Genomic DNA, 27,120 nt, shown 5'->3' with positions numbered 1-27,120 from the left:
GGTGTCCCAAGTTCCGTTTAACTTGCCCATCAGCGTGCCTAGACTAAGTGCTGTGTGACTGTAATAAATGTAAAGCTGTGATCAGAGCAGAGCCGCAGCACACGTTCAAGTGCATATAAAAATACACTGGTAGGATGAGTTGGATTAACTAAGGCTATTTTTGAAGGGACTTTTTTTGAGAAATCCTTCACTCTAGCGACATTCTGTTTAGCCCATTGTCACTGCCCTGGGAGATGCTGTCAAAAGGAGACAGACCATAGCTCTAGACAACCGGGATTCTAAATGTGCAACATGCATGTTGTTTTGTTGCTAAGCAAGAAGTGATATGGAATCATAACCACAACTGCAGCAAAGAAAGGTTGTCTTGATGCCACTTTGATTTATCTATCTCAGCATCCTACATATTCAAGTAAATTAATCGTTATCTGTATAAATGAGAGTAGCACATAAACATTAGATGATGCCAAATGCCCCATGCACTTGACATCTGTTACCATCTTTGACCAAAAATAAATGTGAAGAGCAGGAAAGAAGGAGATAGCTTTCTGACAAAACAATTGCAAAAAAGCAAGCTATGCTTTGCAGCCACAAAGCAGAATAGAAGTGGCATCCCATCCAAAGGGAAGTCCACCTTCTTTGGACATTTGTTTGTCAGGTGAATCCCGCTCTCTGGAAAGTTTTCTGAGAAAAAAAAAACAAACCACTTTTACTTGGAAAGCCACTTGTGTTCCTTTTTTTCTGTCAGTTCTTGCTTCATGTCTACCCTCTAGCGTTGATAAGAACAGTTTCCGAGTAGAGACTGCAAGTGTGCTGTGCAGTTTTCTGCTCTGACCTACTAGTAATTTAGGTAGTCCTTTGCCTCAGTGCCTCACCTGAATAACAGCATTTAAAAACTGATACATTTTTCTTGAAAAATCTGCTTATTTTAATGAATAAAATAAGTCTTTTTTAATTTCTGGAAGAAGAGAAAGATTCATTACTGAATGACAGCAAAGTTTTGGAAAGATTGGGATCCTTGTGCATCACTCAGAATTTTAAGTGCGGTTTGCCATCTTTGCAGTGCTAACTGCCTCCCTCAGGTTAGCTTTTCTTCAGCAAAGGAAGTCACACTGCAACAAAAACAACCTTTGAGCTGCTCAAAGTTAGGGCTAGCACAGCTGAGAACTTGCTGGGCTGCTTCAACACGCAGAAAACCATTTGCTTATTTTTTCCCAACTGGGCTAGTCTTGTGTCAGGTTAGCGAGCTGAACGGGTTTATAGGGGATTCAGCTAGCATCAGATTGCTGAGAGTAGCATGGAGAAAAGGGGATTTTCTTGTTGCAGTGAGTTATCAAAGCAGCTTCAGCTGCTTTATGCAACTTCAGCCTTGCACTCATGGAATGGAGCAGGTAGAGCAGAACATGTAAGTGATCCATATTATTTTCAGTAGTTATTTTGAAAACTTAATTTAAATCTAAATTGGACTAAACTGCTTAAATGTACTAGAGTGAATTAGGGTTGGATCACACATTTTTTCTGGTTCACATGTGGAAGGAGTAACCTGTGATTTTAGTACTGCTAGGAATGGCAGGGTCTTCAGCTGGCTCAGCACGTTCTAGAAGGATACCCGACTGCCGTGATGGCAGGGACAGATCCCTTGTTCTCTTACCAAAGACAGCAGTTCTGTATGCAAGTAATATGATGCAAGTTCAAGGATGTATCTTTGAATCAACTCATTGCAAAGAGAGAAGAAAGATTTTTAAACCAACGATGATACTAGTATTACAAGCCCAAGAAGGTTTATACTGAGAAACCAGTGTAAAATGTGAAAAGTGTTAGAAAAGCATACAGTGGAACAACTGTATGTCATGTCACTGTATAAATGAATATGATAAAAACCCTATGATTTTCTAGGGAACTTTCTCTGACTTCTCAGAAATGTTTTTAAAATGCTAGTCAAATGGCAGATAAGATCTACCTTGGTGGAAATTATTTACCTTCGTAACGTCTCTCATAAAAGAATTAACAAGAAAATAATGAACCACAGAGCACTAACTAACCATAGAGCACTATAACCAAAGCACTATATCCAGTAATATTTTTGTGTAAGATTTTGTGAAGAGGGACTTGGGTGGAATTTAGGCCTTTGGGTATAAAAAAACCTGGTGATTGTTGCTGCTGCAGTAAGGACTTGACAATTTGACTTCAGTTGTGCCCTTGAGCATGCCCAGAACTGACCCAGCTTTGGCAGGGCAGTGTAGGTCTGTGCCCAAACATGACTGAGATCCAGAAATTAGTTGTTCTGCTTGAATACACTGGAAGGAAAACCCTGGAAATGCATGCCTTTCAGGCAGTTCAGGCTGTAGAGTACTTACACAATCACAAAATGAATTAGTGCCTAGTAGGATTTTGCAGAGTAACAGTTAGTTATGGCATGGCATTTGTCACCTACCATGTTATTGTTTCCTGCACTCTTTCTATGTTTGCTGTACTTCGTTTGGTTGCTGGTCAGGGCAGACCCCTTGCCCAGTGCAGAATAGGGACCAGAACCCATGCCTGCCCCTTCTAGGTGGGCATCAACTTTGTGTACTTTCTTTCTGGCTCATTGAATTCTCCAGTTCATTGCTGCACAGCACCAGACCTTCAGCAGGCAGGTGGGGATGGTCCACCACCCCAGCACAGGCAGGTGGTGAGGCTAGGAGAAGGGCAAATGCTGATAAAGGAGTTAAGCGGTGTGTTTTCCCCACCAGCCGTGCCTAACCAAAAAGTTCTCTTATGGCTTCAACTGTTTGGTTGATTGCAGAGGACTAACTTGCTAAGAAGGTCATAGAGGTGGTACTTGGAAATGATGGGATGAAATTTTAACTGTACATGTTTTCTTTGATCAGTCAAAAGTCTTATTTTCTTTCAATTAAGCCTGTTAATTGTGGCATGTAGGTGAGCCAAGGCATGTAGGCAGAGGTTTTATCTTTTATTAGACTAACTGACGTCACTGCTAAAAGCTCATAGTTAAGGATTATGATGGGAACTCATACCTTGTTTAAATGACTGAAGGTGAATATATTAAAGGGGAGCAAGCATGTACTCATGTGGGTGACCTACACTCATAAATAAATCTATTTAATTTCTCACTATCTGAGAGAATCCCTTTGCATGCTAATTTTGTAGAAAGTTCATTTAACCAACCTGTTGTACGGCTGATGGATCTGCGTACAGCTGTGTTCTGCTGAAGTCTTGCATTTCTTCCTGCTTACAAAGCCTTTCTAACAGTAACTTTTTGCCTTCTGTTACTGTGTGCACTCTCTCTGTTAACAGTTTTTGGAAGTGGAGTATGGTGTTTTCAGAAGCACTTTTCTTAAGTGGAACAGGTGATACCTCTGTGGACAAAAGCAAAGTATGTAGTTAGAGTGCACAAGTCAATGAACTGCTGACACTGAAGTTTAGCAGACGCTGGATTTTCCTAATGCTGTCCTGTTATGCTGTCTTGGCAGCTGTGTCCTGGTGTTGCATAAGGGGTCGTTGTATAACAGCGAGTAGGAATGAAGCAGACCCTGTAAAATCACTCATATTTGAAACTTTCAGCTTTGCCTAGCTACTGCCTTCTGCAAGACGTGCTTATCTAACAGTCGATAAATTAAAGTATATTTAATCACATAGAGTTAGTCCTGTTAGTACAGTTTGCGATGGTGAACTGAGCAGTTGAATTCAGAAATGTGGTGTTTGAATCTGTTTGTGTTCGTCTATCTGTAGACAAGACATCATTTTAGTACTAAAAATAGGGATGAGCCTTCTAAAAACTAAGTTTGTCATTCCTAATTGTTGAGCTTTTTGATTATTTAGGGCCTGACAATTCTGCCAGGAAGAAAAATAACCTCCTGGCCTTTCCTGTATCTGATTGCATGCTGCATATTTATATCCATCCCTTCAGTTTTCTCTCTCAGTGATTCTATACCGTATCTTCTCTTTGGAATAGCTGTCTTAACTTGTTTTCTCTTGTACATGTTAGACGTTGTATGTCTAAACATGTAATTTCTCCTCTCATTTACTAACACATAATATGAGGAAACCTCAACCATGACTATGATATTGTCCCTATTTTCCTCTGAGCAACACGGGTAATTAAAACATCTTTTTAAAATATTTTTATCATTTCATTGCACTTGATTCTTATAAATCAAAGAAGTATTTCCTGATGTTTACCTCATTTATACCAGGGATGAGGACTGAAATAAATAAATTGCAGTTTTCCTTTGGCCCATATTTTTATCAGGACTCTTCTTTTGCAGATTGTTGAGGGTGAGAGAAGAATGTTGGTGTTAAGTTCTAGGATTTTTTTTTTTTTTAAACTGTTTGAGTACTGGAAACTAGAATCTGGCATGCAATTCAACAGCAGTGTATAGATGCTTTAAAAAGTCAGGGGCTCTTACCATCATTCCATGTTTTTCTCTTGATACTCAAGGATCCTGTGTGTGCTGTAACATCTCCCACTGAAACTTAGAAGAGAAAAGCAAGGTGACTAAATATTTTGCAGAGATTCTCAAAGCACAGTCAGTCACACACCAAAAAGCTTTATCCTACAAAAGCATTAGGACAAGTGACCTGGAGCAATGAGAATCTTCTAGAAAAGTTAGGTGCCGCGTTGGCACACAAAATCAGGCTACAGACATTTGGCAGATGCCTCGAACAGCGTAATAACTAAAGCTTCTTTCTGAAAGGTGTTTGTTTTACTGTCTCCTGCATCAGCATTCACATCACAAATTACACAGTCCTTTTCCAGCATGATAAAATGTAAAACAGCCAGGTTGGCTCAAATATTCACAGAGAGCAGAAATGAGCAGTAATATCTTCAGTTTCTGGATTTGGAAGAAAATGTCTCTGATTCGTGGCTGAGAACAGCTGGCTTAAGGATGGCTCCAGCAGTTTTTGCTCAAGCTGTCCATCTGGCCTCTGCTGCAGAAATGGTTCAAATTCTCAACTAACATGTGTGACACTGCAAATTATTAGCTAACATATTGAGAAAAATCAGAATTAGTTCTGGTTTACTGTAACTCACTGAGCTGTAAGCTGCAGTGGTTAAGTTGCTTCTACAAGAGCACGTGGTCTGCCTGGAGCAGGGCAGGTGCCCCTGTGAGCTGGAGCAGTTGGCCCGTCATGAGAACCCTTACAGCAGCCACAAGGCTGTCTGTGTGGTTCCTAGATCAGAGGTCTTTTGATACTAAAATAGAAGCAAATGCTATTTAGAAAACTGATTCTGCTTTAGCAAAATTAATATAATAATTACGAGTGCTCAGATAGACATCACTGCCCTGGATTTTTCTCTCTCTTGACTGTGAATTGAATTAATGAAGTTTGCTTTTTTGGACTCCTTGCACTTGGCTTGATTGTTACGGATTTCTGCAGCTCTAAATGGTATGAGCTTGCAGCTCTCTACCCGTAAGACTTTACATGCCTGCTAGATCACCTCTAAAACCTGCCACGATTTCTAGCACCATTTCACTGTGTCTCACTTAAGCTTCCGAAAGCAAAAAGATTCTCCAATAACATTGGACGCTTCAAGTGCTTTCACTTTTTGTTAACGTTCTCACTTCTAAACTCCTCCAAACACCATTTCCGTTCACTGAGTATTGCCTACGTGACCATACAGATACAGGTTCTTCAGTTATTTTCCCTCCCCATTGTGGTCACATATTTCACCCCTACAGCATGGGTCAACAGGCAATTTTAAGTTTCATTTTAAGCGCTTTATCTCATCACTGAAGTTTGTAGTACCTGATAGGAGACTTGAACTTTCACATCCCCAGCTCGAGGGACCCAGAGGCTGTCGTCTTAAGATACAGTCAACTTCATCATAAAATCTCATTTTTCTCCTGGGATTACCAAGATGCTCATTTTCCTTCTGCAGTGCGCGATATTCGTATTTTAGGTTCTTGTACTTTGTGCGACATTGTTTCCAGTCTCTGTCTATACCACGTTTCATTAACCTTCTGGCAATTTCCTCAAATATTTCTTTATTTCTTGTGGCCCCTTCAAGCATTTGTTGTATCTTTTCATCTGACCATATGTTTATCAGAGCTCTGACTTCATTATCACTCCAGTGTTTTCCTGCTCCAGTATCATTAACTGTAATAACTTTAAAGTGATTTTGTGCTTCTTCCAAGGGAATGTGATTGTCTGAAAACATAAATGAAATGACAACTGAGTATTGCTGCATATACGTACATTAAAGTGTAACTGTAGCTAATGATTTGGTAGGAAGCTGAAGGATTAATTAATATTTATAATAATCTTTTGTTATGAAAATCTTTAAACTTTACAATGTTCATATCCATACATGATTAAATTTAAGTATGCAAAATATGTAGCAAGCAAAATCTCGTGTTTCTCCAAGGCATCTAAAATTCCACATTTTATCAGTGTAATTTTGTTGCTATTGTCAAATTAAAGATGGATATATCCAAGTGCTACATGCAGGAAGGCAATAGGCCTTAAACTTTAAAGCAACAAGATATCAGCATTGATAAGAAAATGACTTTTCAGTGTAGTTTTGAATTAGAATGGCAAGGCAAAATATCATGCAAATGAAAATGCTGTTGAGGATTCAGTAGAAAAAAACCTCTTACCTACATATTCAGAAGTAGGCAGATGCTGCTCATCAGATAAGTAAAGAATGCAAAATTGAACTACAGTATTAATGCAAGTTATGCTCATGACAGGGAATAGAGCTATGAAACTAATTTTCAAGTTTAGTGGTAAAGCTAGACTGGAGTCAGATGTAGAAAAGTAGAGCTGTGTTTACAGTAGATATCTGGTTGCTCCAGCTTTGGTACTGAAGTTAAAATGCAATTTTATTTTAGAATAAATGCATAGAAATTAATACTCACCTGTCCCGACCATCCGTTTTGCTACTGGCGTACAAGATCTGTCTTCTGAGGTAGTGCTTATAGAATCATCATCTATAGAAACACACAGTTTTAAATAAAGTAGACTTAGACAAATAAATTGCTAATATTACTGTCATCCTCTGCAGGTAACACCAATCTTCAATTAAAAATGTCATAGCCCATTAGTCTAACCCATTAGTTATAACAAGTCTTCTGCCCCATGCCTCCCTAAAGCAAATTATTTAGTGGCATTTCTTGTAAGCCCTGTCTTTCTTTCAGCCCCTGGATTCCCCAAACGGTGGCTGTGGATGCAACACAGATTTAAAATACTTGATTAAACACGTAGGCATACGTGGATGGTTTGTATCTTACATATAAGTCAATTTTGCATGACATATTTGTACACATGGATTAGCACCGGGTTTTTTCTTAAGCGATGTGGATAGAGTGGGCTTGGTGGGGCTTTGGTGCCATTTGTAAGGGCACGGCGCCTGTGGATTCACTCACACCTAAGAGGGCTTGGACTGCAGCCTTTCCCTTCGTGGGGTCATGCATGCTCCCCACCGCTGTCACGAAACGACATGCTTTTCCGAGATCTTTGTGAGTTTCCTTGGTACAGCAGAAACTGGAAAGAGACCTTTGTTCCTTATTCCTACTTGTTCTCCTCTATTCAGGACTCCTTTTTACCACCAAAAAAAAGCGTTTCAGAGTCCATTTTAGTAAGCTGCTTTGGTGGGTTTCAAAGCTGGGCTTTGAGAAGTGCCTTCCCCTGATTCTGGGAGGGAGTCTAGGGAAGGATGTTAGATTTTGTGGGGAAGGTTGCATATTTTTGCCTTCCTTGAGGAGACAGTCATGTTTGTTTACTTTTGGGTGAAAGGCTAGTTTCTGATACAGAGCTTTTGTGATGGAGATAAAAGAAGCAGAAGAAAAACTGGAAAATAAACAATTCATTAATGCTTTTGGGGAAATCTTTAGTCTCAGCTTAAATTGCACTTTATGTAGGGATAGCTCTATGTCAAACTATTCTATGTGCCTTAAATGACAAAACAGGGAAGACAGAAGAACTATTTTTATTCTACCAGCAACTGAGTTCTCTTCAAAATTCCATCTCTTAACTGGATAGAAACATCATTATATTATTTTTCTGCATGTCTGCATGCCAGGTTTTTTCCCTCTGCAGAGCTGAAGTTATAATAGCTTTGCAGTCTTTCACAGCATAAAAACGATTCCCTTCGGAAGCCCTCGGAATTCTTGAAATCATCTGAGCATTAAAGCCCAGCTGTGCTGTCTCTGGGCTCATTTCCTCGTGCTTGGACTTCTCTGAGGCTGAACATTCACTTCTGTGTGGAATTACTTTCTGGGTTGTGAGGGACAGAAAGGTTAGTTCTCTCATTTTGGTAGGGGATGTCATAGACCAGTTTTCTTCAATACAGTTTTCAGTAAAGGGTAAAAGTAAATATTCCTTATATGCTTTGAAGAACTGAGTATGTGGTTTAGACTCTTAGAAATAAGGGATTGTTAGTAAATAAGCAGTGGTTCATTGGAGCTTTCCATAATGGTACTTGTTAACATAGGCACAGAGTAGTACTTGGAATTCATATTTGCTTTATAACTTGCTTTCTCTTAAGTGATTTGGCAAATACTTGTTTTCCTAAGCCATATGCAGGAATAAATTTTATACTTATGGAAAACTTAGAAATTATACTCTCATAAGCGTGTATGTGTGATTTACTTGGGGTACTAGAAAAAAAGTTTTTTTCATAGGCTACCCCAAAACTCTTACGAAAATTCTTGCATCTTCCTTTAACACTTACAGCTATCGGAAATACAACCTTGGGCCAAAATGGAGCAGCAGGTCTACTCTTGGGCTCTTGATTGATTGATTGATTGATTTATTAACTATTACCAAAAACCCCCAGGGCTTTCATTTATGTGCTAATTCTCTCGGCCACGCTGGCTCTCTAATCTTTTTCTGCCTTTGGCAACAGCACTTGTGTACTGCTGACTTGTGTGAGTGCTGTCCTCCAAGGAACAGGGAATGTGTGTGTATAAAGCAGTCAGTTGATTTCCATGACACTTTATTCTGTGTCATTGTGGATGAACTCTTTGCATTTCCATGACCTTGCTATGTCTCTGAACTTTCAGGGACACAGCTTTACTTTATCCTCAGTGTAACCTGTGTTTCTCTGTGTCACTGCTGTGATAGCATTGCACTGGTGATGTCCTCGGTGTCATACTCCCAGTGTCTCAACACCCAAACTCCAGACAAAGGTAACATAATTGCTGAGAAGGAAGCCCTTGCCTGGATCACAGAAATACTGATGCGTACAGTAGAAGTATTCTTCTGATAGAAACTTTCAGTGTAAAAGGGCAAAGAATTGTTGTTCACAGAATCATTATAATAGAATTTTTTATTCTTTCCATTAACTTCTGGGTGTAAACAGCACTACTGTAAAGTATATTTTAATCCAGGATGTCAGGTGAATAGATTTCAATGTCATCGTTATTTCCTCTGATGCCTTTTATTTCATGACCTTCCATGGTTTCTATGCTTATTTATTCCAGAAGATTAATATCCCTACTGTATTCTAATGTTAAATTTTAACATTTTTAATAAAGCAAATCTTCTCCTGAATACTTGCCATTGAATGTATGATTTCTACATATTGCTGAGGCTCTGATTTCAGTTTTACTTGTAAAATAATTCAGAATATTTATGGTGATTGATAGTGAATAGTCTGAAATTAAATGCACTGTCATGAAGTAGTCTGAAAAGACAGACAAGGCATAAAATGTTCAGTGTTTCTGAGACAGCTATTTAGCTCTCCAGCAACTGTGTATGAAAAAGAACAGCATTTGTCACAATCGGATGCAGACTTATCACATCTAGCATAGTAAGGAGTATGTTGTCTGGGAAAATGAGATCTTGTTATTAATTGGGGGAAGGAGAAATAAGTGTTTATGCATTTTTGCACTATGAAGTCAAACAGAAAACAGATTTTATCATAATCTAGAAGTAGAATGAATATAATGTGTGGGAATAACATACGAACCTTAGAAATCTGCAGTTCCCAGTAAAGTAGAATGTGCTGTTACAACCATCAAGACACAGTCTTGACCTACCTATGTCAATTGTCTCCTTCTTTATTTGTGTAGCTTCCAGAGCTGCCGGGGTGGAGTTGGCAAAGTCCCCCTCATCTTCAATGATTTCTGTAAAAAAAAAAAATTAGAGTTCTTATTAACTAAGGAGGTCTTGAGTTATGTCTTGAGGATCACTGACTTCAGGATGCCGGTAATGATAACTGTTGTTAAAGATTTCATCTCTTAACACATTAAAGCTGCCATTTCTCTGCAGTAGTGGGCTTAAGAGTAGAGCATGTGCACTTATATATTAAAATAATTCCAGAACACCATGTAACAGTTGCATAATGTAAATTTATGCATTAAATGTACAAACTCTTAAGTTATTTAAACCTGGATCAGAATTTGTTGAATAGTTTGCTGATTGTGGTTCTAAGACATGTTGTAACTGGTGAACCTCTATGCAGCAGAACAGGCAAGACGGCAACTTTCATAAGGGGTGCTTCAATACGTACTGAAATTATTGGAAGACTCCCAAGTGACCAATGCCAAGAGTCACTGAATTAGCCCCAAAAGGGGCAAGGGTCTTGACATTGCATCAGGGTGCTGCGCCTGGATGTTTGATCTGCGAGGCTGCCTGCCTGCATGATAAATACAAGTACTAAATGCCTGTCCCGAGAACATCGCCCCTGCTGTGGCTTGCGGAAGGTTGACATCACACAGCTGGGCAGGGTGACAGAGGTGTCCCTGGGCTCCCCTCCACGGGGAGGAGATCTCCACTCCTCTGCCATTGGCCCTCTGGTGCTAAGGGACAACTCCACCCCTCCGCCCCAGGACAGGTGGATGATGCAAGTGGTCTTTCTGATCCTCCTTTCCAGGTGAGGACACTGCTGTACAAAGATTAAATGGTGAAGGACGCACTGCGGATCGATGACAGCTGCTTCTGCCTCCCACCCTGTTCTCAGTCCATTCAAGAATATTGCAACGTTGAGCAATAAAGCGTAATCTAGAGCCATTTTATTAAAAATTATCCCCAAATCAATAAGGCCTTGTTTGCATCAGACATTCTTTACGATGTGACCAGCATCATGTGCCTTTTTTTTCTTTTTTTTTTTTTTTCTTGTCAAGCCAAGAATGTGGGTAGGGAGCCTGGCTTTTTTTCTAAGCCACCGTTCAGAGTTTTTGGAGGGAGGGCACGAGGAGAGCAAGGCTGAGCCAAACAGAACCAAACCATCAACAGTTTCTGGCATGGATAACACAGTGGCTCTGTCCACATTATTTAGTGAAGCCATAGACAGATGCCAGCAAATATGCTTAATCTCTACTTTGTGTTTGAAGCATTGCTCACGAGGCCACCAGAGCAATGCTGTCACAGTCTTTCCTTTTACCCGCTCAGACTGATACAAGCTCTGTTCTCTTTTGGCACTCTGTCACTATTTATCCTGTTTTCTGGCTCATGAGGCAAGATTAGTAATTTGTCTCCTAATCCTTACTCTCATGTGTGTCTTGTATGGTATAAAAGGGGAGCGGGAAATGTCAAACCTAGGGAAAATTTTCAGTCTGTGGCCTATGTTTACTCTCCAACAGCTTGCAAAGCTGCTGCCATCTCTGTCGTGCAGATGGATGAGAGCGGATGCAGACAACTTCGATGCAGTTAGGAGTTCGTGTCTGCAGCCTGAGGATGCCTTGGGCTAAGCCAGCGAATAATCAAGAACTTTTGGGTTTGCGCTTCTCTGAAACACTCTACTTCACACCAGCCTGAGGCATATGTATTAAAGCATTATCTTCTGACTTTATGTCTGTACGTTTTAAAATTCCAAGCACACAGCAGTAAACGTTCAAAAGAAGCCAACAATAGTGCCCAAGTATGTACCGGCTTAAGATCTTGACTTTAAACAACCAATTTTTCAAAAGCCCTTGCTTAGGAATCTGTCTTGGCAGGGTCATGACTTACTCCAAATTTGTCATGAGAGGGTCACACAGTGAAGTATGCAGGGCACCAAAAATCCTAATAATCACAAGAAAAGTCATTTGTTGGAAGCAAAATACTTGCTGTAGATATTTTTTAAGAACATCAGGCTACTGGCATTCCTTAGAATCTTGTTTTCATCTCCACTTGTTTCCCATGGCACTTTGGCTTTAATCAAACACCTATATACAGTCTGTGGTCGTACTGCAAAGCCTGATGCACGTGGAACGTACATGTACACGGAGTTTGAATTGACTGACTGCTGCCTGTGCGAACGGAAGCAATTGGCTCTTCTGAACAGATTTCTGGAATTAACTGTCCTTAAAAGTGATCCCATGAAATAGAAAACATGAGTCAAAATTATTAAATAAGGTTTTGTTTCCAGATTGATTTAATAGGAGTATCTTTTATCACAAAAGAGAAAAATACACAGTGGCCCTAGCCTTTCCTCGGCTGCTTTTGCAAAAGCCGAAGTGGGTCCGGGGTTGCTGTGGTGCTCGTGCACCCTCTGCTGCTGGGAAAGCTGCTCCAGCACGGAGCTGCCACGGACGCGTCCGCCAACTGTTAGCAGCCTGCAGAAGAACGCATAAGGATTCGTGTACCTGTCTGCTCCTTCTCAGGTGGGCACTTGCTGCTCTTTGACTAGAAAGTTCCTTTGGGCAGAGGAAAAAAACAATACAAGGAAATATCGAATAACTAGGTATTTTCCTGAAACTGGTGCATTTGTCTTTTGACTAATACTATCATAATTTTTTTCCTTAGTAGAGTATGGCAAACCTGATTGGACTGTTTATAAAGATTGGCAGTGGCGACAATGTTACTGTGCTTAATAACTCAGATCCACGTGTAAGATGAGGAGAAGTACATGCACTTCTGAGGGAGCTTGAGCATCTCTGCGCACTTACGCAGCTGCGGTTGCCAGAAAGCAGTTGGATGCCGAGGCTAGCTAACATATATCTAGACAAGTATATGTGTAACTCTGACTGCAAAGTACATTAGCTTCGTGTACTAATTAGGAAGATGCCCTGACACGAGGTTACCTGAATTTCTAAATTCTTATTTATGTCAGATTATTGTTTTTAAATTTAAACTTTTTTTAAAAGGCACATGAGTATATATAAATTATAATTGCCTGCTTGTTGAGAAAGTCTTCTATGAAAGTTGTGTTGAATGTGGAGTAGTCTTCAAGCAGTCACATCCTAAAGGCTATCGATTGTCAGACATCTACTGATATCAAAGAACCAACGTGATACGATATCCCTGCCTGATTGTCTTTTTCACTATTTATCAGCAAGTAAATTTATGAATACAGGGATACATACAATCTCTTTACTTACCAGTTCCTCACTTTAAATTTATTTGAACTGTCTAAGAAAGGCATGTACCACAGTTAGAGAGTAAAGGGTCTCTGTGATATTGTAGTGGAAAAAGTGTGCATCTTTTCTCTGCTTTATAGAATGCCTAATTATGTTACCATAAATAACATTAAAAGTCTAAGTGTTTTTTTACCACCTGTGATAAAATAATTTGAGTTTGTATTCTTCATTTGGAAGCAAGGGAAAGAATTTTGGAAACTCTCATCAAGATGGAGTGCTGTGGTTTTACCATTTTTTTTGCCACAGAATTTTGATCAGTATTCTTCAGAGTGAATAGGCTGAACCACAGACGCTTCGAAACATTTGCTGTTTTAACCTTTGCCAACCAAATCAGATTGCAATTACAATTACCCAGAAACAAAATATGCAATTAAAATACATATATTTGAGAAAGGAAATGGTAACCAAGGCAAGCTATAGATGTCTAGCACACATATCCTAAAGGAAAGTTAGTGTCAAAAATGAGTTTTTAGAACTTTAGTTTTAGTATTCAGTTAACTTTATCTTAAATAACCGGTTTGGAAGATTCAGTCCAAAAAGTTACAATATTACGTAGCTGCATGTAGTTGAAAGCTATGTCAGACGACAGTTTAGTGGCACTGCTGAATCTATGCGTAATTACAGTGTCTTATTACTGTTCATATATATGTAGAAATTTTACTTGTTGATGGGGGAAAATGGAATTTGATGCATTTTACAAATAGTCTTAACTGGATCCCACAAAGTACTATTTATGGTTTCTTAGATATTTTTGTCTCTCTCAAAATGAGGTCTCTATAGGTAATGCACTTTCCACGACAACTTATTTTTCCCAAATGAATGCCTCAAGTGCCATGGTGATCTAGTAAAAGGCCAGTTATATATTTCTTTGTTAATAAATTTAAGTCAATAAATGTAATTGCTCTTGAATGGTAAACCAAGAATACTACTGTCCAGTGTACCTCAAATTACCTCTCGTGATTAACCATGTCTTTACTTACTTGTTATAGCTGTTTCTTTCATTATATGCAGAGCTGCCAGATTCTCTGGAGTAGTACTTACAGTAACATCATCTGTCAGAAGATTTTTGACATTAAAATCTTTCAGGTTCATGTTAGACCATTTAAAATTCTGTAAGACTACTCCTTAATGCCTAATTTAGACCATATTCTGCCTTATGCTACTGAAAGAGGTCCTCTGTTGGGGAGAGTCAAATCTGTCAGCCTTCGAGACTTTCATGTGTGTCTCTAGCTGAATGCTAAACTCCCGCTTCCCCTGAAAGTTATGCTTTCAGATGTAAACCATAATGTTTCTTTGTAAAGAGCATATGATCTTCATATTCAGTGCTAGTACTGATACTCTTAAATTAAGTTTTCATCCCCTGACATGAGCATTTACACAATCATATTAAATACTGATCACATTTTGTTGTGAAAAAAGAGAATGCCGTATTAGTTTATGCACAGGAAACTGAACAATTCTAATCCGTGGGAAGAAGTAAAAGTAAATGCAGTAATACTTTGCACTCAACTTGCTTAAGCAAATAGTTCCTTCTTTACGTCTTGGATAATGAATCTCTGAAAAGGTTACTTACTAGAGTGTTTTTCTCAAACTTAGCAGAGCACTGTAAATGTGCACATACACCTGTATTTATTGAAAGTATGGTTATTACTATGATGTTATCCCCTGCTTAAAAGTTTTTTAGGTTTCTGCATTTTCTAACCATCATTACAATGTGGACTTATTTTAGAAATCCATCTTAAATTACTAAATTTATGGATTTATATAAAATAGAAAGACTTTTCAGTTTACCTGAGTCAGAAACTTTCTTTATATCTGCAACCCGTAGGTCTTCTGACATATTACTAACAGAGTCCTCTTCACCTGTGTCTGCAGGCATTTCTGTGTAAATAATGCCATGTTAATTAGGGCACTGCATTTGTGTATTACATAAGAACAGCTGTGCTGTGTCAAATCAAAAGATCTGTCCATCCTAGGATGCTCTTTGTGCCAGCAGGCAGTAGTAGATGCATTAGCAAAGAGCCTAGAAACAGCAACTGAAGAGTGAATCTTCCCCCAAAATGCTCTCATAGTTTTCAGCCAGAGACTGTGTTATATTTTTCTTGACTCCTTCCATTACTTTACTAACTTCTAGTCTTGTATTTGGCCACAGTAATACCATCTCCCATGTGGGATTCTTACTGTGTAATAAAGAGTTTTATGTTTGATTCTGTTCTTAAACAACAGGCCTGGTTTTAGTTGTACATACCAATAAGAAATGTTTTAACTCCTGGGTAGTGTAGGTTCCTCAGTCTACCTACTGTAATTCTGCATTAATCCATCCGTTCCCAAGTTTTTCGTCAATAACCTCACAAAAATAAAGGCAAGCTCTGCCAGCATTCTTGGTGCTATTTTCACAATAGTTGTTTCACTAGTTTGAGAGTCTTGCTCCAAAGGCCAGTAAAACTAGGCTACTAGGGGCCATAAGAGAAAGACAGTTTAAATGTTAATTTTTTAACCAAAGTCTATAACTACAGACTTGTTTTGCTCAATGTCTTCATTTTTCCAGTAATACAGCCTGACCATCTCTGTCATCTATTTTTTTATCTAAGCTGGTCTCTTCCACCATGATTTTTACTGGAATGGTCTCCGCATTACTTTACATCTTCATCTTTTTCCCTCTTTTTGTTTCTCAATTCTATTACAAAAAGAATCAATCTGAAAGATTACCTTATAATGTAAAGTGAACAGCTGGACAAAACAGAAAATTTCCATTCAGGGTTGTGTCCCTCCCCCCCCCGCCCCAGCAAATTGTTTAATCTGGCTGGTTGTACTTTTTTTGTTGCTATTGTTCTTTTAAGGTCTCTCTAGTGCTGGAAAACTAAAAATTTTAAATGATATATGGTATGAAGTACTTACCTATGCAGTCCTTTTCTGATTTTGCTTCTGTCCATTCTGGAGGCCTCTCACTTTCATCATTATCTGATTTACTTGCATGTTCCATGGTGCCGTGCCCCAGAATAGCATCCAGTTCATTAAAAAATTTCATACTTTTACTTGTACTCCCTGAGTCTTGGGCACTTTTTACACTCTTGTATTCATGTTTCAGATTTTTATATTTTGTCCTGCACTGCTTCCAGTCCCTGTCAATTCCGAACTTCTGAAGTCTAGCAGCAACCTGTTCAAATATTCTTTTATTTCTCACTGTCCCCTCCAGTTGTTGCTGGATATTTTTGTCTGACCATATGCGTATCAAAGCTCTGACTTCATTAACAGTCCAGTGTTTTCCTCCTTCATTTGCTACTGTTGGAATAAAAGCCGGTGTTTTGGAAGCCTCTATTGCTGACGTTGGATTACCTGCATCGTGTGGGGTGGGGGAGAGACACAGATACGGGTTACCTGCATTGAGTGGTTGGGGTGGGGAAAGGACAGAGAGAATGAGAATGAAGTATGCTAGTTCCTCATGACTAGTCTCTCCAGGGAAGGATGGAGCAGAGGTGACATTAAAATCAAGCTACTGATTATTAATTTGTCAGCATTTTTCTTAATTCTGACATAATTTTTGCCTTCTCTTGAAAACAGTTATCAAGATAGTGGATGTACATTTAACTAATCTGAGAAGAACATTGCTTTCTTCTGTTCCCTAATATATTGAACTTTTACTTGTAACACCTTTGAGAATAACGCAGTGAGCCGTTTTGTCATTCAGATATTAAAGAGAAGAGTGCTGTTTGGAAGATACAAAGTGCTGTATCAGCACAATAATAGATTGGGCCTTGAGTCACTGATGCTAGCATCAAGACTTAACTTTCTGCATTCATGTCATACTTTTGGTTTTGCACACATGCAGAGCTTTAAACTGGGTAAGGATCTGAAAAATCCGATCCTTAACTTTCAAAAAAGCTCCCTTTTGTGGGGAGCTGAGGAATGGAAACTTTTGCCTTAAGTCACACACAAATATTTGTGAGATAACAAACCCAGTTCTCATCATATAGAACCTCCCCCTTTCTCAGTGCAGGGCAATCAGAAGTATTTGGGGCGTTTTAGTAAAAATTAAAGTTTGAGTTATCTTACTCTGCAGGACTAATGTATTTTTTTATTTTCTCCAGTCTTCAACTTTATTTTTTAATATTAGGAGGTAAAGAATGCCATGCAATTACTTAAAACACTAAAATATGATATCTTGCAGTTTTTTAATGTTTCCTTGTTTCTAATTATGAATTTGCTCTAAGACTTCATTTTGTTTATCAAATTAATTTGGAAAGTGGTTTCTCATGCAATTTTCTAAATCTTTGCAAAAATAACTTTTAAAAAAAACACAATTCCATTGCTTCATCAAAGAGAGCAAACATGAAAGCACACAGTAACTGACACAGCTTTCTGCAATCATACTGAAGTGATAAATGCCTTTGCAAGTGTCTTATTCTAAAAGGGCAAGCCAGGTTACGGGGGTTGGATACTTAATAGTCACCGAGTTTTGTATGATGGCAAAAATATCTGACCTTTGCTTGCACATACAGCTTCAGTGGAGCACACTTGTGTATCATAACCCGGCTGGGGACAAATTTGTCCCAGATAGAGGCAATCTTTGCTAGTGTCCATAATTCATTCTAGTTGTGAAAAAGCTGTACTAACAGATAGTAATTTCTTCCCTGTTAGTCCTGTGTTAATCGGACCTCTGCAGCAGCCAGCTCACTGATATGTTGTTGAGGAGGGTAATTTTCAGGTGACATATCAATTATGCTTTCTTCATTTCTTCCTGAGGGAGTGGAAGAAAATGTTTGTTTATAGGTGAATGCAACCGTAGGAATTGCCACAGTTGACAACTGCCGACATCAGATAGGTCTGATGTAGTCTGCTCAGTCTTACTGGGAGTATTTGATCTATCTGTATTTCCAAAGCGGTTCATTCTTCACTACCAGACAGCAGCAGGGAGACCTGAGAGAAAAGGCCCTAGGATGGTTTCCAGATGAGTTGCTGTATGTCTGATTGGACTAAACATTGCTCACCACCCCTTGCTTGGAGAGGGGATACAGCTGCTTTGAAGACCACTGCACATCTGGATTGCTCGGTGGGACAGGTCTCACCTCTGCCTATCTCTCCTGGCTCAGGCCATTCACTCATGCTGCTTTAAGCAGAAATTACACGAGTTGGAGAAGATCCACAAGTTGACGTGGGTATCACAGACTACCATTTGGCATACTTTCCACTAGCATTTAACAAAATCAATATGGCTAATGTGGTTAATGTGATTAAGCCATAGCATGGGATGTGTTTTGAATGTGAATGGTGGTCATGCAGGAGTTACCTCATAGACAGTGGGCAGCATCGAGCGATGCATGAGACTGCGGAGTGCTAAAACTGGGAAGGAGATGGTGTAAGAGAGTGGCTATTTTAAAGCTATGTTGATCAGAAACAGAATGACGGCGTAGTCAAGCTATCAGCAAGTGCTCTGACGGCGATGCTGCTTTTTAGTTTTTGATCACTCTGCGCCATCATACTATACCTAGTTGAACTGGTCTGACATGTGACATAAAAAGTAGTGGATCTCCTGGAGCATCCTCATCATCTTCTAAAGAAACTGATATTTCACCTGGGAAGGAAAGAGTTTTTAGATGAAAAATAGGTATGGACTAAATTAGCTTAAATTAGTTTAAGTGAGAATGTCCATACACAATGAGAAGATTATTAATTTTGTAATCTCCTCACTTAATTTGTGTTTAAATTAAATTTAAAATTCATTTGGCCTGTTCGCATAAGGGGACATGAGTTACAAGAGGTAAATTAAATTATTTTATATCTTGCATATGAAGCTTGTTTGAAATATATTTTAAAATTCTTGTAGAAACTGACTTGATTCTGGTGACTTGCATGCTTTTCTGGCTCTCAGTATCTGGGGTGGATAGCACCTTACAAGTATAGTTTGAAAGTAGATAATAGGAAATAAGAAACATACAAATAAAAGTGGACTTTGCACATGGATTTAGATATCCACAAATCCATTTACATAACCAAAAAAAAAAAATTCCAAGAAGAATATTTAGAGAAGAGTATGAAGAAAACAAGAATGTTCTGCAGAGTTCTGGGTATCTATGGAATTCATTAATGGCACAGGGAAAGCGGGAAGATACTGTGACTAGAGAACAGACGTATTTGTGGCCAACAGGATTCAGTCTAGCTTTTTACAGTATAGTGTTCCTACATTTGTTTAAAAAGCAATATTATAGCCATTGCTACGTAAGTTTGGAAAGTAGCATATGTCACTCAGATTCTGAATCAGCCTAATTTTCAGAGAGGACAGACTTTCAAGTTGTTCTATGGCAATACCAGCGTATTCAATGCACGATGTTGGTGGGAGGTTTGAAGTGTTGATTGTACGGGGAGTGAGGGACTGCCAGCTCCAGGCGGGCAGGTCACACAGAGCAAAGCTACCCGTGCAAAGGTTCTGCCGGGGTTCCTCACGAGGAACAGTAACGCGGTGCGGTCAGGATGCAACCTGGTCTCCCTGACGTAGGTGAAACTGAAAACTGCGTTGGAAAACATTATCCTAAACCCTTCCGACTGTCAGCAAGGCTCGGGATGACTCGTAGATGCAGTGGCCTGGTCTCTACTGCTCTTGCTTCTCTGCCAGGAGCTGCCACCCCTGCGGCCGGGCTGGCAGAGGGAACGGTGTGCTCATGCCTCCACCTCTGGCGTCAGGACTGGCGTTTTAGCTGCGCAAGAGCCGCAAAGCAAACTACGGAAAGGGGAAATAAATCCTCTCTTGGAAGGCTGCTGAGGGTGCCGTGGGAACTAGGATTAGCAAGTTTAATTACATTGTAACATTAAAAAGAAACTTTTTATTATTTTAACTAAATGAGAACAGTTAACACAAAAAGATGTTAGAATATTTGATGGGGGGAAAAAAGCATCTGATGAACAAAAAAGTTACTAATAGTACTGCACACTTATTAAAAAAATATGTATATAGAATACTTGTCAATGACATGTTTAATGTTAAAATCCAGACATGGACAACTATGCATGAGTGGCATTTTCAAGTCGGCGTGTCTGAAGGATCTGTTTGCATTTCTAGTAGCTGTCTGAGTTTTATACATATGATAATGTTCTCATTGCTGATGCATTTCTGCTCAGACTTGGTAATTTTTCTGCATTTCCTATGGTAAAGTAAAGGGCAAGGAAAGTGGCCAGTGCATTAATATTTAAACATAGAGAGCAATATAAAAGAGCATAAGTAACTTCACATGAATTACTAGGTGAGCTTTACTTTTATAAATCAAGTACTCAATTTATTAATACTTGATTTAACTTGAAACAATCAAAACTAGTTAACAAAATGGGAAGGTCATTCATTTAAGCTCTAATGAATGATACCATTTGTCATAGTGTACCATCAGTCACTACATGGATTTTCTTGGTTGTTGATTGCTGGGATAATAAACTAAATTTTAAGAGGAGTGAGCATGTTGAGTTGTATCTTTTTAAATGGCTATGCTACGGTTCTGTGTTTGCCTCTGAAAACATGTATTTTGGGAGGGCAACATGAACATCGCTGGCTTGCGCTGCTGTATGTGCTTATGCAAAAAGTGTCATCTTTCCATGAATGAGCTGGGAATTGGTGTGTGTGTTGCTACCAAGTTTGTCCGGAGACACCTCTCTCTTAGATTTGATTGTGATTTTCAGTATTCATTTCTTCAATTACACTTTCAAAAGAAAACTGATTTTACAAGATACGGGAAAAAAACCTCAGGGAAACATTATAGAAATACCATCCAGTCCCATAAAACTAGTCTGTTTTTTCCTTCCTTACCCTCCCCAGCAATCTCCCAGTAGTTGAGATAATCAAGCAACTCAAACACAAAGACATGCGTTGTAGCTTTACATTAAGGATGGGTATGAATATTTAGACTGAGGCTAAGCAGAATGGTAAAAATACAGTAATTTTTCTGGGAGCATGCCCTGTTCCTTGTCATGCTTTTTAAACAAAACAAATTAATATGGCTACTGGGTTCTTAAAATAAAGATGTGCATGGTGGAAGTGTTCTTTGGCACAGTTTTGAGTTTGTTGCTGGCATTTTGTTCTTACTACCCAAATCACAAGCCTAGACATCCTTGGTTCCTCCAGCTCTGTCAAAATGAGGCTTTTTGGCCTCTTGAAGGGGGGGGGGGGGGATGCACCATTGTCCCCTCCCCTCCTGTAACGCTCTGTGGTTGCGAAGGAGAAACCCGGGAGGGGACCTGCAGGGATGTACCTGTGCCTTGGTCCGTTTGCCTTGCGGAGGACGATACCCACATTAAAGCAGTCCCGGGGGGGAGCGGGGGGAACCTGCCAGATCACTGCTGGGGCAGGGGCAGCGGGCTGCCTTCACCTCTGCGGGGAATCGCGATTCCTTCCGTGGGAGAGACACCTTCGGATCTGCCCCCACAAAAGAGTTCGTGAGCATCGGCCGCGGAGCCACAAATGCCATTTTAGCCTTGCAAGTGCCCTTCAAAGTACTGGGCCAGGCAGAGGTTGCCACTCTGCCTGCAGTGGGGAAAGGCCTGGGCCTCTAGTGCAGCGTTACTTGCTTGACTTGGGAGTCTTAAAGGAAGAAAGTTGATGTTCTCAACAGCTGTTCTCCCTGCCCCTTGTTATGGATGTGTGTGTTCTGCATAGCTGCAGGACACATTTCTATCTTAGTGTGTTTTCTTTGTGGCTGAATTATGGTGGTTGTGGGAATCTTTGCCTTTAAAGTCTTACCATTAGTGTTGCATTATTACAGTTAGTTGCATTTAGTTTCTGTTTATCCATAAAACTTTTTTTTTTTTCTTTAAGGGAGTCACAGAAATGCTTGTGCATTTAAGAGATATATTTAATTATATCACCTTTAAAACCAGGCTATCCTAATGCTTCAAAACGAGGTGTGTCTCATCCAGGGGTAATTTTTTTTAATATATTCTAGTTTGGGATTCACAACTGAAATTAACCTTTTCTGCTTTAAACTTGCTGGAGGGCTAAGGCAGATGAAGAATTAGGATTAACGGTGCAAACCACATCAAAATACAGAGGGTAATCTAAGGGCAGATCCTCAGATGAAGGACACTGTCTTAGTTTCATGTAGTCCTCAGAAGTGTAACAGCTTGTATTAGCCTCAGTTCTGCAAGTTTAAAAATAAAAATGGATTGCAATACACAGTGCAAAGAGCACATGTTAAAATATTATAAAATTGCCATTTTAATTTCAAGTGACTTTGACAGATTGGAGGCTTTCTGCTAGTGGTAACAAATTAAGGTCAAGTTTTTCGTTAAGGTAAACACTGACAAGAAAAATGGCAATTTCTTTTTCCTCAGACCTGTACAGCAGCATTGTAGAGGGAGATGTGGAAGGGTACAAGGGCAAGCTACGTGTCCAGCTCCTTTCTGTGCCTTTGGCAATCTCCCCTGACACTGATGTCGAGTTTTTTGTTTTCTAAAAAGGATTCACAATCTTAGTTAATGTAAATTGCCACATACTGTGGGAACAAACGGCTAAGCTTTGCATTTCTCTTCTTAGCTATCTTATTTTGGTACTTGTAACTATTATTGGGGCTTATGCTTCAGTGACATTTAGGATGTGACAAGGAGATCTGAGTGATGTCAAATAGCAGATTGACCCTAATGAAATGTTAAGCACAGCTTAAATGCATATGTAGAGAGGCTTGAATAAAAAAACAAGAGATGCAAATAATTTGATGAAACCCCCTTTGGAATAAAAGCAGTTGTATTCATTTGGTTTGCCTCAAAATAGTCTGATAAACATGACAATTTTTACTTTCCTCACTACATTACAATTTTTAATGAGAAGTTATTAAACATCCCTCTGTCTCTCAAACATTTAAGTTGAATTGCTTACAGAATCATTTAGTATACCTTTAGTCATCATACCTAAATTTCCAGTTACAGAGAAATCGGAATAAAAATCCTAAATTTCACTTGTATCACAAATAATGATTTTTTAAAAATCATGACAGTTTCAACCTTTACTTTTAAGTTTACATCTGAATTGGAGCTCTACAAAACCTGCTTCCAAAGTACTGCAAACAAATGTCAAAGGGAAAGAAAACAGCTTTTCTTAATTTAATGTTTCAACCCAGAGCAGGAGCCTTGACACCAGCGAGTACTCACCGAGGCGGCAACACAAGCAGTTAGCATAATTTTGCTAGAATTACGCTGTATTTACAGACTTCGACACTGGTGGGTGCTAACATTTTATTCCCCTGCGCGAGGAGTGCATCAAGTCAGTTCTAACAGCGCTGCTTGGGGCTGCGCAACCTCCGCTTCGGCTCGAGCAAACTCAGGCTTCGGTTTTGTTCCCTTTGGTTTTTAAGCAAAGAGAGAAAAATAGAAGCAAAAACAGGTTTTTACCTTGCGTGCTGTCTGTTGTGGGGCTTGTGTTCAGCTGCGTCTCAGTCGCAGAACACCTGCCGTTTTCTTCTGCTGCTAATTGTGTGACAGGTTCATATCGCAATATGGCATCCAGATCATGGAAAAACTTCATGGTTTTAGTGACATCCCCAGAGTTGTGGGCATATTTAACCGTCCTGTATTCATACTTCAGGTTTTTATACTTTGCACGGCACTGTTTCCAATCCCTGCAAACTCCTAACTCCTGCAACCTTTTAGCAATGTAGATAAATATTCCTTTATTCCTCAGGGTGCCATGGAGTTGCTTTCTGATATTTTTTTCTGACCAGACGCTTAACAAGGCTTTAACCTCCTCCTCAGTCCAATGCTTCCCTGCTCCACTCTCCATGTTGAAAGTGACCTGGAAATGATTCACTATTTCTAGCCAAGATTTTGTTTCCTAGGAAACCAGACGGCTGGTTGTCAGTAAGCTCCGCCGAGATGAAAGGATCTGGTTTTACTGGCTCAAGCTGCCTGAGGGGAGTAACTTGAGAAACTGCCAAATAAGCAGGCTCCGTGTTAAGAGGCAGGCGAATAAAGCAGCTCGGGCGGGAGCGGTGCCGGGGGAGCGGTGCCGGGGGGGGGGGGGCCGGCGGCGGCGGGGGGGGGAGCTCCGCGGGGAGGCGAGGCGGCCCGCTGCCGGGCGAGGCAGCGCCTGGATGCGGTTGCTTTAACCCTTCTCGGGGAAAAAGGGCTTCGGAATGAGCTCTCTGGTGGAACGAGAGAGAGAGAGGAAAAAAAAAAAAAAAAAAAAAAGGAGACAGTCGCGCTATCTTGTTCCTTTAAAAAAAAAAAATCACAGAAATCCCGTTTTTGTTGTGCTTGCCCTTTGCTGGGTGGGCATTGCGGCAGCGCCTGTCTCCCGCGGGGGTAACAGTTGGGAACCGTGGGGCTGAGCATTCCAAACATCGTGCAAGTTTGCAATAGTTGACATGGTAGTAACCTGGATAGGATCGTCCTGCTTTACATTTGCTTCTGTGTAGTATTCGGTTTTGAAGTGATGGTCATAGAGACACATTTTTAACTCTAATATTCATTGGTTATTAGTGACGTTTCAATAAAAAGCTTGCATACTTAAAAATCTCACTACAACGGCAAAATTTATAAGCGTTGTGGCAATGAAACTGAGCTTCCTTTTCTTTTCTAAGTGCTCCATGAAAGATGGAATCCAAGGACTTGCGAAGGCCTTTCCTTCAGGATGTTTGCTTCCCTCTTTATTGATTTTGTTGATGTTTAAAGGGACAGTGTCAATATTTTAATGGAAAGTGTTCGTAATCTTCACATTTGCATTTCAGCTGCTGAATGCAGTATATCAACCCTTAAGTTTCACTACCAGTCCATGTGTTTATAGACGGGACATCTTCCTGAGTTAAAATAAATGCATTTAAGAATGTCCTCATCTCTGATTTTTCTCTTTAAGATCTGAGTCAGTAACAGGGTAAATTCGTTCACATACGTGTGAAGTTTGGTTTGGTTTTCTTCAAGCAAATGTTCTTTAAAAGTTTGCTTTACATGTAATTGGCACTAGTGATCAATAAAGGGATTTTAGGAACTGGAGAAAATTTGTAATGAGTGTCGTCAGTTGTAGATTAGAATCCATTCTATAGATTTTTTTTTTTTTGTGCCCAATTTTATTGTTGCTTATACTAAATAATTCCAGGGACTTCAATTCAGTTAAACCAGTCTAATCATCTTAGCATCTTCATCTAATATGCTAAAATTATTCCAAGTGTTTCCTTTTTTAAGGAATACATTTTTGCTTTTCAGTCATTATTACATACGAGAGTGGACTGGGAGCTTGCCAGTCTGCCAAAGTGCCTATGAGTGTTACAGGCATGGTGGGCATATGGCAGCAGTTCTGTTAGAGGTAACACTCTGCCTTATTCCAGGAAGCCTTTTAAAGGAAAATCGAGCAGCCTGCACTGTTACCCACAAAAACCGCAGCCCGCAAAAAACATACCTTTTCAATGGATAAGGACTGGATTACAAACCTTGGGCAGCCTGCCTCTGGCAGGGCAGCGTCAGGGAACCTGCCCGTGCTGCCTGCCCACGTGCTGGGCATGTGTCCGGGGACCGAGCGGGGAGACGGGGCTGGGGAGAATGGGGAGCTGGGGAAAACTCTCCCATTTCAGCCGATACAGCTCTTCTGCTCAACAAAGCGCAACTGCCGGCCTGAGGCTGATCTGCTGTAAGAGAAGTATTTTCATTTGCAGTCACGCTGCACACCAGAGTTGTTTTGCTTGAGTTCAGAAGCGGTGATGCCCGATATTAGTTTTATGTGCTCAAACACTTTTATCAGAGGGTCCATATACCTTTTAGAGGTGTAAGCTTGACTGCTTAAGTGCAAGAATGCAAAAGCTTCTGTATAGGTGATCAGTGGAAGAGACAATACATTCCTTTAGGCAAAAACATCAGTTTCTTAACACCCCTCCCCAAACCAGAACAGAAATAGAGTAGTGCTACAGAGCCTACTACCAGAGCCTAGACTATCACTGCAAAGTGGCTTTTCAGATTAAGCATCTGCTGTTATTTTATGCCCACACTGAAATAGGACTGCAGTAAGAGCCTGAGCCAGTGCTTGTTAGTGGAAAGATTCCCACTGAATTCAGTGGGCTTAGGCACAAACCTTATGTGACTGTTTTGAAATAAAGCATAACATGGGCAAGAAACCAGTTTTGATTACAAGCCTGTAAAATAAAACAACAAGTAATCTTACATTAAAATTTCATGTTGTAAAGGGCAGATGAAAAACCACCAATCCATTGTATGTTAAAGCATTTCATTCTAAGCATTTTAGTGCTTTATGTTAATTATATTTTGTCCATAGGGGCCAGGAGAGTGCTGGAATTGTGACAAGTGATGGAGAGTCATCCCAGGCATTCAAAGTGCACAAGGTAAAATGTAAATGAATGTTTTCTAGATGCCTGAGATGCATGAATGTTTGTTTCAGCTGGGAAATGGAATAGAGGGAATGTAACATGTTGTGATGGACTGTTTTGGTTTTGTCAGTGATAATATCTAATTCTGTTATTTGTGCAATTTCTGTCTTAACTGCACGTTTAAAACAAATATGCCAATGTTATCCTGCTGGGTGTATCTGTGCACACAGAAGTATCCAGATCAGACTATTCACGTCACAAAAACTACTTAGCAAAGTCACCCCGCACCTAAGGTGTTAACTCTGGAGCACCGGTGCAACTTGAGATCAAGAGAAAAGAAATACAGTTACAGGCTATGCACAGGCAAATGGATGACTAATTCTTGCGTTAGTGAAACTCAAGGAAGTGGCAGCAACTTTACCCATAGGTAAAAATAAACAGAAAAAAAGTTTGAATGGAGGCCTGAGATGGTCATGCAGTCTTTCTTGAGCTGAGAGAATCCCAGGGGATGTTGAAAGACATAAAATGGCCATAGCCTCGAAACTATTATGCCA

At 39.8% G+C, this 27,120-nt stretch overlaps 2 protein-coding genes and 1 long non-coding RNA gene across 4 annotated transcripts in view; 2 read left to right on the top strand and 1 right to left on the bottom strand.

Moving 5' to 3' along the window:
- The window catches only part of PPAT (phosphoribosyl pyrophosphate amidotransferase), a 48,001-nt gene that overhangs the window by 6,212 nt on the left and 14,669 nt on the right, over window positions 1–27,120 (top strand). The window contains exon 2 of the mRNA XM_054823184.1: window positions 26,515–26,581. Coding sequence (XP_054679159.1) covers window positions 26,515–26,581 — 67 coding nt within the window. The remainder of the gene's footprint in view (window positions 1–26,514; window positions 26,582–27,120) is intronic.
- LOC129205547 (uncharacterized) lies at window positions 644–24,318 on the bottom strand. Of its 2 annotated transcripts, XM_054823182.1 has the most exons (10): window positions 23,649–24,318; window positions 18,772–18,858; window positions 16,185–16,622; window positions 15,078–15,167; window positions 9,984–10,070; window positions 6,861–6,932; window positions 5,749–6,150; window positions 4,407–4,472; window positions 3,166–3,356; window positions 644–681 (listed from the first exon to the last, which is right to left on the bottom strand). In XM_054823182.1, exons 1-10 carry the CDS (start codon window positions 24,034–24,036, stop codon window positions 652–654), a joined length of 1,851 nt encoding a protein of 616 aa, XP_054679157.1. In that variant the 5' UTR covers window positions 24,037–24,318; the 3' UTR covers window positions 644–651. The 2 variants fall into 2 exon arrangements, with proteins under 2 accessions (XP_054679157.1, XP_054679158.1); XM_054823183.1 differs by lacking the exon at window positions 18,772–18,858.
- On the top strand, window positions 7,319–10,951 carry LOC129205550 (uncharacterized). Its single transcript, XR_008576773.1, has 3 exons — window positions 7,319–9,131; window positions 10,017–10,152; window positions 10,820–10,951. It is a non-coding gene; the product is annotated as an uncharacterized LOC129205550 (long non-coding RNA).

This window comes from Grus americana, chromosome 4 (assembly GCF_028858705.1).
Source record: "Grus americana isolate bGruAme1 chromosome 4, bGruAme1.mat, whole genome shotgun sequence".
NCBI lineage: Eukaryota > Metazoa > Chordata > Aves > Gruiformes > Gruidae > Grus > Grus americana.
This window is presented reverse-complemented; position numbering and strand designations above follow the sequence as displayed.

Excerpts from the sequence above, each read along its gene's own strand:
- LOC129205547 (XM_054823182.1), bottom strand. The coding sequence starts at position 24,036 with ATGGAGAGTGGAGCAGGGAAGCATTGGACTGAGGAGGAGGTTAAAGCC. Across the intron at positions 18,859-23,648 it reads CACAACAGACAGCACGCAAG|GTGAAATATCAGTTTCTTTA; the intron begins GTAAAAACCTGT and ends TTTCCTTCCCAG. Across the intron at positions 682-3,165 it reads ATCCATCAGCCGTACAACAG|AAAACTTTCCAGAGAGCGGG; the intron begins GTTGGTTAAATG and ends TTTTTTTCTCAG.